A 10,212-nucleotide genomic window follows, 5' to 3' on the forward strand; every position below is an offset into this window, starting at 1 on the left:
GAAGAGCTGTGTTTGTGCCCGTCCAACGCATGCAGGCATCGAAACCATGAATGATAGCAATAATTTCATTGAGATATTATCGTAAAAAGCCTCGATAGACATTCCATCGCCGGTAACATCAATAGCTTGCCGGAAATACCTGCAGGCGTGTCCTTTTGGAAAACCAAAAAGACTGGACGCACTCCCTCTAACTAATACAGCCGTAAACACAGCATACGGCCCGCGAGACAGCTTACTGCTATGCGTGGACGTGGGTAGATGTCGATTTCAAGTGCAAAGGAGGTGGCTGGTGGCAGCGGTGCGAGTCAGTGGGATGGTGCGAGACCTCGGGTGTGGAGGAGGTGGCTGGTGGCAGCGGTGCGAGTCAGTGGGATGGTGCGAGATCTCGAGCCTGGAGGGGTGGCTGGTGGCAGCGGCACGAGTCAGTGGGATGGTGCGAGATCTCGGATGTGGAGGGGGTGGCTGGTGGTAGCGGCGCGAGTCAGTGGGATGGTACGAGATCTCGGGTATGGAGGAGGTGGCTGGTGGCAGCGGCGCGAGTCAGTGGGATGGTGCGAGATCTCGGGTATGGAGGAGGTGGCTGGTGGCAGCGGCGCGAGTCAGTGGGATGGTGCGAGATCTCGAGCGTGGAGAACGCGGTTGTTTAAAAAAAAAGAATTCCCAGGAGAAATATTCGTGCCTATATTATCGATTAGTCCGTGCAGATGCGCAGGGACTATGCATCACGCGAAGGTCATCTTCTATAAATAGCTGATGAACTCTCCAACATTCTTTTGTATGTCGACAGGCATTGGTCGTTTTCGTCCTCACCTCTTAAAGATTCATCTCCATAACCCGAGCTAAAATTAGTAGAGCTCTAAATTATGTAGGGAATTAGAGCGCTGGAAGATATTATGATTGGACTGCCAAACAATGGAATCAAGCCAAAACGCTACATATCAAAGAAGCTCGCGTCATTCTAAACCGAAATGAGTGGAAATCGAAAGTTCCCTAGATGGTTATGCGTTGTAGTTAAAGTGATTGCGCAGAGTGGGTCACGCAATGCAAATAGTGCAAAGCAAATGCAGTAGGGCAATAGCACGACCGGTCCTTATCTTTGAGGTTCACAATGCCGACGTACCGTATCAGACTGCTAGCTTACTCCGAACTGTTCCCATCGATAGGCGCAAGCTTTCAGCCCAGAGAACTTGCAGCTCTACATCGCGTATGCGGTCGAGGCCAGAGCCGCTCCCGTCGCCCCGGTGTCGTATTTGTGGCCGCCGCCGGCGCTATCTGTCGCGGCGCGACGCCGCACGGTCTGCACGCCGAGAGCGGGACTGTGCGGCGGCGAGCGAGCCGCAGCCGCCGGCGCTCCACGCCGAGAGCGGGGCTGTACGGCGGCGAGGCAGCCGCAGCCGCCGGCGCTCCACGCCGAGAGCGGGACTGTGGAGCGGTGCGGCGAAGGGCAGGAGGACTCGGCAGAGCCGCCCGCCGGCGCTTCCAAAGCCGAGAGCGGGACTGTGCGGCGGCGAGGCAGCCGCAGCCGCCGGCGCTCCACGCCGAGAGCGGGACTGTGCGGCGGTGAGGCAGCCGCAGCCGCCGGCGCTCCACGCCGAGAGCGGGACTGTACGGCGACGAGCGAGCCGCAGCCGCCGGCGCTCCACGCCGAGAGCGGGACTGTACGGCGGCGAAGCAGCCGCAGCCGCCGGCGCTCCACGCCGAGAGCGGGACTGTGCGGCGGCGAGCGAGCCGCAGCCGCCGGTGCGGCGTCAGTCCCCAGGGCGACCGATCTCGCCAGCGACTGCCACTCTCCGGGGAGCCGGTCAGCGTCAACACGACACAGCGCCGCTAACGGACCGGCTGATTGGGAGGCGGTCATCAGCAGCAGCAGAACGGGACGTATTCACGGTCTGAGGGCGGGGATCGGAGCGATCCCAGCACCACGGCGTGGAGCGGGATGCGACGTGGCGGCCCGCCGTTCGGACAGCGTCGAAATCAGAATCAGCACACAACCCAATCATGACACAACCTTGCGCCTCTTCCACGTTGCAGCGCTCCTTTTTTCACGCAGCCTGGCAGCTAGCAAATCAAAGCGTGTGCTCTTTCGAGTTCCACCCTTTGTTGGAACGAGCGCCAGCGGGTGGCGGCACACCAGACGCATTATCGATACTCAGCGGGCCGCCGTCCCGGGCGTCTAAACCCAAAACAAGAATCGTCTACGGCCTGCCCCAGACGCAAAGCCCGGAGTAATCATCACCGCTGTCCCAAGCAGCTATGCCCTGAGCGCTCCTGTGTCATTTATGCCCACATCCAGACTAATCATGTGCATTGTTTGTCCCGGTTACCTCCCTTCAAAATAGTGAGTGCCGCTTGTTCGGGGCACCGCTGTCCATAGAGCCAGCCATATACCGGGAGCTTCGGGAAAGTTTATCCAGAATAATTATGTATCTACTGTCCTCGCGCAGGCGCCCTTTGTATTTAAATGTTCGCATTGGCAAAGTTTCAGTGCGGAAATGGCAGCCGAGCATATACTCCTCATCTCTGCCCATCTCTGAACGCGGAATGCGGGTCCGCTGCCCAAGCGGTCACGCTCATCTGCCACGATCCGCGAAGCGTGCACCTGGAGTGCCAGGCTCTGACGCTCGTGCAGTTTCGCTAAGCCTGTGCTTCCATTTACACCAATGACAATTCACAACCATGAATCTCGACCACGGATTTTTCTTTGCCATTAATAACACGGGGTGGCGTAGCTCAGTTGTTATGGCGTTCGCTCACGAACGCGTGCCAGGCCGTGGGCTCGCTCCCGGCCGCCGACCCGGTGTTTTAATGTGCCCGCTTACTGGGTGAGAGTGATTTTGAGAATGCCGCCCGCCACGGTAGTGACATGCGTTTTGAAATAGCCCGGTTCTTTACCACCGCGTCAGCCAGACATGGACGGCGCCACGCATCTTTGGTTGCGGGGATCAGGGACGGGCCGGCATTGCTGTGTGATTCCCCAGCGTGTCGTTCCGCGAGTATTGCTTACCGGCTGAAGCTTAGCCTCCGTTCGTTTAGTTCCAGCGCTCATAGATCACTAAACTAAACCCGTCGAATTAAGTAACAAGGTTTTGCGGCCCACGTGAAAAACTCAAGCCAAAAAACCATACGTACTGTCAGCCTACGGGCTGCCAGGGGCAAAAGCAACTTTTTTAAATCAAGAGGGGGGGGGGGGGGGGCGGGGAGCGCGCTGAGAACGCATCGTGCCAATGTTTAACTTTCCGTCAGGAACCCTCTACGGTGAAAAAGGAAAAATGCCACGCTACTGGAGGTATCCCAGGTCCCTCCTCCTAGCTGCACCCCTGTGGAGTGCGATTTCTGAGCAGTGAAAGGATAGCACCAATAAGACCGTCCTTGGAGCGGTGCGTATGATCCACACTCCGTACACAGTGTGGCAGAAGGGTAGCACCAATAAGACCGTCCTTGGAGCGGTGCGTATGATCCACGCTCCGTACACAGTGTGGCAGAAGGGTAGCACCAATAGGACCGTCCTTGGAGCGGTGCGTATGATCCACGCTCCGTACACAGTGTGGCAGAAGGGTAGCACCAATAAGACCGTCCTTGGAGCGGTGCGTATGATCCACGCTCCGTACACAGTGTGGCAGAAGGGTAGCACCAATAGGACCGTCCTTGGAGCGGTGCGTATGATCCACGCTCCGTACACAGCGTGGCAGAAGTTCAGTTTAGCTGACAAAACAGCAGCTAAGCGGTCAACAGGAGCGGGACAGAACAGCGTCATGCCGCTCGGATCGGAATAATTGTGCAGAGCGTAAATGATCATGAATAGTCAATATGTTGAACAGTTTAAGACTTGCGAGAAATATAAAATCAAATCAAAGAAACAAACACACATACTTCTGTTTCATTCGCATGAATGAGATATTAGCACGCATGGAAGCGTGATTTGGGACGCATAGATAGTTTGCCACTATTTCAGTGAATTGGAAAGGAATAGTACTAAAATTGATATCGCCATACGCCCCACCCACCGCAGCAACTTGGAAGAACTTCCCATGCCCATGACTGCGATAAGTACGGGCCGTGTTTTGGGTGAGATTTTGTACTTTTACTGGCTTCACCAGGACGCGTGTATGTGTTCGACAATTTTGGGCCTCTCTGAGGCTGTGTGGATAGTGTTTTGAACGTGCAGTGTCCCCACGTTCTGAAAGCTGTGAGGCACGTGTTCCCCACGTCCCCCAGCGCGTCACCGCCCCTGTTAAGAGGATGCATCAACAGCACGCGGGCCTAGTTGAACGTGCTATCACAGTTCCGAAGAGAATGGCCCGTCCGACACCAGCCGTTGTCCGTAACCACGCGTAGCTGTAGAGTTCATGCACATGTAGCTGTAATAAACTGCGTCGGCATTCATACTCACCTCGAATTGCGACAGGATTATCTGTCCCAGCAGTGTGGATATGGAGTAGAAGATGCCGACGTTGATGCCGTACGTGATGACCAGCAACACGAAGCTATAGTTTTTGAATAGCCTGACGATGCTGCCACCGTAACCCTGCGGCTCGGCGTCCTTTAAAGCGGCTTGGCCTGGAGACGGAGGCACGGCCGGCTCGTTCTGGAACACTACCGGTACGTTCATTAGGCTACCTGCTCTCGGTGGGCACACGCCACATGGATGTGCCCCATCAGCGAGCCGTTTTCCACCGCTGTAGGCCACCTGCTCTCGGTGGGCACACACCACATGGATGTGCTCCATCGACGAGTCGTTTGCTACCGCTGTAGGCCACCTGCTCTCGGTGGGCACAGGCCAAATGGGTGTGCTCTATCGACGAGCCGTTTGCCACCGCTGTAGGCCACCTGCTCTCGGTGGGCACACGCCAGATGGATGCATTTCATCGACGAGCCGCTTACCACTACTATTTGGAATGAAGTAGCTTCATAACGTTGTGGGTTCCTTCGACGGACATGGCAAGCGCTTGCGACGGAAGCCTACGTGTATCTTGAAATACTTGATTTCGTGTGAGCTAAAAACTAAATGGTCGTGCCAAGTATCTTGCACCAGTAGTGCTGACAATGTCATAATTGCGTAATCTATGACAATCTTCTAGGTTTGCAGCGTTCGGAGTACGATGGGTCGGTTCGGATCCCTCACAAACGAAATTATTAAGGGGATTATTAGCCTCGTCCGTCGTATGACCGATCACACACTCCAGCCGGCTGTCCTCGGGGACGTCATGGGTGATACGACAGACTAGTAATGATCGCCGCCAGGTGGCCCTGAGCAGGACCCAAATGGTCGAATGGTCTTGATGATAAAACATCTTAAAACACCTTTCAGACGGTCCGCATCTGCGAACGATCAGAATAGCAGCTTGCCGAAACGCTTTGGTGACAACAATGTTCGGTAACAACCCTGAGTGGTTGTGAATAATGTAAATATTGGTGATGGGGTAAACATGTAAGCAGGGCAAGAAGCTCTGCTCACAGAGGAATAGCGATCGCGAACCTCCATTTAGCCACCAGATCCATGCTGCCCGGACAGCCTGTAGGCGATCAACCGGTGATGATTTTACGCAAGACTTCAGGTGAAAGAAGTGAGGGCGAAAACCGCTTCAAGTCCAGAAGGAAAATCCAGTCCAAAATCCAGTCCAGAAAATCAAAATCCAGGAGGAAAAACCAAAAAAGAACACGTTTGCCATCAATTTCGGGCCATTCCCCGCTCACGATATCCCATCGTGCTTAAGTTTTGGACAGGAACAGTGACTGAGACTCGACGACATACGATTGCTCTGATCGCTCACAGACATGTTCCAGATTACGGCAACTCTCTCCCACAATCGGCACCAAAAACTCACCGGACATAAGCTAAAATTCGAGATCACATTGTGACTAAAGCTGTAACAAAGCTGCCTTTCAAAACCGTCTTTTCGCCTTCCCGCCGCCGAAACGACTTTCAGCTGCAGGGACCCTTACAATGAGATGCACTCTGCCCGATTGGCGGAGTAGGATTCGGGGCCGACATCCATCCGCGCGTAACGTCAGCCGTCTCCACCACGTACCGAAAATGATGATGATGAAAAGCACAGTGGTGATGGCCGCCTGGCCAAAGAACATGATGGAGAGGTCGTGGCCGATGTCATCCAGCTTCTCCCGATCGTGCACGATCGCTGGAGGAATCAAGAAGCCGACAGCATTGCCGATCTGGAAAATACGCCGACCTCATGTTGTTACTCAACTTCCTGCTCACACACTGCCCTGGAAATAAATTGAGCATCGCTAACAAACCACTGTAGCCTAACATTCCACCGTTCACAAGTCATGAAAAGGGTCATTACGGGCGCAAAGATACAAGTTCGTTGGAACGTGAGGAGTCCACGCAATGTCCATTGAAAGCGATCAAGAGGCCTCAACGAGTGGCACCGCAACCCGCTTGCTGGCCACGGAAGGCATGTCTCTGCATCCACTTCTCAGCCAGCGTCAGTGAGCTGCCGCCCTCTCGCTCAGACCTGGTTCCCGAAGACGCCGATGGCGCAGGCGGAAGACACTTGGTCCTGGCCGAACCACACGGCGGCCAGCTTGGCCGGGATGCCGAGCACGAAGATCTGCGCCACGGCCGCCACCGTCTGGCCGATGAAGGTGACGTAGAAGCGGTCGGGCGAGAGGCTGCCGGTCTTGATCCAGGCGGCCAGCATGGTGCCGAAGGAGCCCAGCAGAATGGGAATCCTCAGACCCTGCCGCCAGTGCAGGATGCTCCTCAGGCTCAGAGAACGGGCTCACTGCTCGAAATAACACCTCGAGTCCTGCCGCAGCCCGGTAAGTGTAAGGCTAAGCCACCGGTGGGAAGTGTCAATTGACTCCTAGCGCTCTGTTCGCTGGACAGGTGCCTGGCATGCGTCTCGAACAAAGCGCCGACTTTGGTTTGTTTTGATTGTTTTTCAAGGTTACACAAAGGGGAGTACTGCCGAGTTAGAGACATTGCAGTCGTATTGTGCCATTAAGCGTGTAAAACGGGGATTGGATCTGGAGAAGCCCCTAACCTTGGCTGACCTTCAAGGTTCAATTCAACATCGAAAGAAATAGAGCGAGCTGACTCAGAGACATTGCAATGGTACCACAACGAAGATCATAACAAAATCTTACTGATTCTTCAAACTCAAATATGCAATGCACCGAAGTGCAACGAAGGGCAAACATGTACGTGAAACAAGGATACGATAGCACGAAAAGTTACCAGTCAATCAAATCTCAATGCCATTATGATAGAGCGTATTAAAAGCTGCCTGGGGTACTTATGAGGCAGTTCAAAGTCTGCGCTCTACTCTGAAGGTACAGTTCAGCGTCTAGCAGAGGGAACTCAGTGGATGGGAGAGGTACTACCTCGAAACATCGTAACGGTAACGTTCGCCCTCACTTGAACTTTTACATTGTTTTTTCTGACTTGACGCAGACTTAGAGACGGACAAAATCGTCGTCCCTGTGCAACGTCTGTAAATTGCTCACTTTTTGTGTCATATCGCTTTCTTTCATTCAGCCTTTAATTGCACTTTGAGGGTCGAGAAAAGTTTTGAGTTTCCCAAAAACCGATTGAGATGCCACGTATCTAACGGTACCATTACGGAGTTCCAGAGTTGGTAACGTTTTGTGTCGCGGCGTTCGAATTCGCTTAGCGTTAAAACGCACTCCCAAGGATACAGAAAAGATGGTGGGTCGTTCGAGACTTAAGCAGTTTTAGTCACAGCTTTTCTTGCGGTACTATTGGCGTGATTTTATACATTTCGTGTGATATTCGCTTTAGCTGACCTTTCAAGAGAATGTTCCTCATGCAAGATTGCTAGACAAGCATCTGGTGTGAAAGAATAAGCTCATTTACACCCATTGGCATGCCTTTAAGTGTAAAAACTACTCTAAACTTCAAAATTTCACTTTTTAGTAAATTTATTTTTCATTACGTCATTACCTAAATACGTCAAGGAGCGTTTTGATGACATCAAGGCCGTTGCCAGACTGGTTGCATCATAATTGCTACCGCAGCAGACGGGCTAACTCACAGGAAGTATTTCAACATGCTGAGAGGTGGCTTGCAAACTGCTGTGGGTTTTCTGAGCCCGAGTGTCGTTATATGCGCATGTTCGACTCTTTCTCGTGATGTTTTTGTAATAGTTGTCCATCATTTCATAAGTTTAAATTGCATTCACATACTGGGTGACGGCTCTATGTTGAATTATTATATTTCCATTCTCATTTCCGTCAAAACTAGTACTCCTGCCCAAATTCCTGTATTATGTGGCACAAAACGTAAGTTGTGTTCGACATCCGCCGCCTTTATCCTCTTTCTCACTTCATCCTGCATCCTCGCGACGTTTCAATTGTCCGGGGCGTGCGCATGCGCCAGTCACGAGTGGACCGAAATGTTCCCTGATGCGGGCACCCATCCGCGCGCAAGGCACACACCCCGCAGAGGGTCACTCTGCGAGCCAAGTCTCGGCAGATGGGTTCTGAGATGCAAGTGGTCGTGCCTCACCGTGATCCATTCTGCTTTATCCCATAGTCTTAAAGTTTCCATTACCAGCTGACAGGGCTTTAGCCCAAATAAAAAATAACAAATGTGTTCAAAACTTATTAATACACCATTTATCAGTATATATATATATATATATATATATATATATATATATATATATATGACCAGTTATCAATAAATTCGAAATGAGCACCAGAAACCACCCCATGCAGCAAGCCTCAGAATGGTAAAACAGGTTGGTTTTGACCTTGGTCTGACCTTCGCACATTCCGCTAGATCAATGGGATTTGTTTATTAAATTGCTGTTTTGCCTAAGAAAGCATCTCAGAGATGTATGACTTTTTCTAACTCTCAGATTGCGTCAGATTGAGCGATTCTCTAAAAATTGACATCGCTGAATTCATGGCCTGACTTTGACCTACCGATGGTTAGCGACCTTACAGCATGCATCTAATTTTTTATACCAAATGATTCGCTATTCAGTTGTCTACATCCACGAGAAATTTGGCGCGGCTACGCCGCACCGTTCGGAAACCATTCTAGAAAAACCTTCGGGGAAGTCAATTTGACCCCACCCGATCGCATGTTAACCGACATTCAAGACTGCCCGCCAAAAATGTGCCGACGTTTATACAGCCTCGGCCACATCCGTTGGCGGGACAGGCGATGCATATTCTCGCTCGTGGATGAACAGCATGTGCACGGTTGCTGTCGTCAGCTAACCTTCTTATCAATGAGCCAGGTGGCGGGGAAGATAAGCGGTATGTACGCCACCATGTACACGATGGAGAGCCAGTCGATGGCGACCGCCGACACGCCCCAATAGCGGGCCACGATGTTGTTGATGGTGGCGAACTGGATCCACTGGAAGGCGTTGGTCATCGAGTAGAAACAGAAGAGGAAGAGTATGACCCAGCGGCGGCGATACACCCGCCACGGCTGCTGCAGCGGTGTGTCGCCCGACGCCCCCGACGTCGGCGTGCTGGACCGCTTCTCGACCATGCCGGCGACGAGTGCCGAAGCGCGCGAAGAGAAGAAGCCGCGTCCCTCGAAGAGCCGGCGGAGCGACGCCCAGCGGGCGGCGCACGGGAAGACGGGGACCGTGCAGCCACTCTGGTCACCGGGCCTGGAGACACCAGAGTCCGCGCCGAAAGAGAGAAGGAGAGGGGGGGGGGAGCGTTCCGGTTCAGATGCGGCCACACCACGCGTTCTGAAGTGCAGCTTCGCCTCTCACACGTCTGCACTCGAGCAGGGGCGCTGATGCCGGCGTGCACCTTCGCGACGTACGCCCTCCGTCACTGTAGGCCCCGCCGCCTGTTCACGCGCCCCGCACCCTCGGCTCCGACCCTGACACTGTCCCAGCTTGCGGTGCCGGCCGAGCGCCGCGTGAGGCGTGTTTACGCCCGTTGTCGGGGCAGCGAGCGGCGCACGGCGCTGGCCCGGCGCACCCAGCGCGCCGCACGGACGTGCGGCGCTCGCAGGCCGCGGCCGGCAGCTTGACCGACGCGAGGCCGCGGGTCTCGCCCGTGATGGGTCCTGCACCCCCACTTAACGATGGACACGACGTGACACGCCCACGCACCCCACTGTCATGCCCCGCACTCTCTGAACGCCCTCACTCGCACCTGTACCGGGCGGTCCGCTCGCTAGCCAGCGCACGGTTACCTGCTAGCGAGAGGGCAGGGGCGCACTCAGGGCGCGTTGGCGAGGGGGCGGAACGC

The 10,212-nt window shown here is 53.9% G+C and overlaps 1 protein-coding gene across 1 annotated transcript in view; it reads right to left on the bottom strand.

The window, feature by feature from the left end:
• The window catches only part of HisT (Histamine transporter), a 60,427-nt gene extending 50,533 nt beyond the window's left edge, over positions 1-9,894 (bottom strand). Inside the window, exons 1-3 of the mRNA XM_037212151.1 lie at positions 9,215-9,894; positions 6,477-6,701; positions 6,030-6,171 (exon numbers count right to left, since the gene is read on the bottom strand). Of these exons, the coding sequence (XP_037068046.1) occupies positions 6,030-6,171; positions 6,477-6,701; positions 9,215-9,493 (646 nt within the window). The 5' untranslated portion in view covers positions 9,494-9,894. The remainder of the gene's footprint in view (positions 1-6,029; positions 6,172-6,476; positions 6,702-9,214) is intronic.
• Positions 9,895-10,212: the final 318 nt, after the last annotated feature.

The sequence above is a fragment of the Pollicipes pollicipes genome, unplaced genomic scaffold, assembly GCF_011947565.3.
Source record: "Pollicipes pollicipes isolate AB1234 unplaced genomic scaffold, Ppol_2.1 Scaffold_3087;HRSCAF=3621_pilon_pilon_pilon, whole genome shotgun sequence".
NCBI lineage: Eukaryota > Metazoa > Arthropoda > Thecostraca > Pollicipedomorpha > Pollicipedidae > Pollicipes > Pollicipes pollicipes.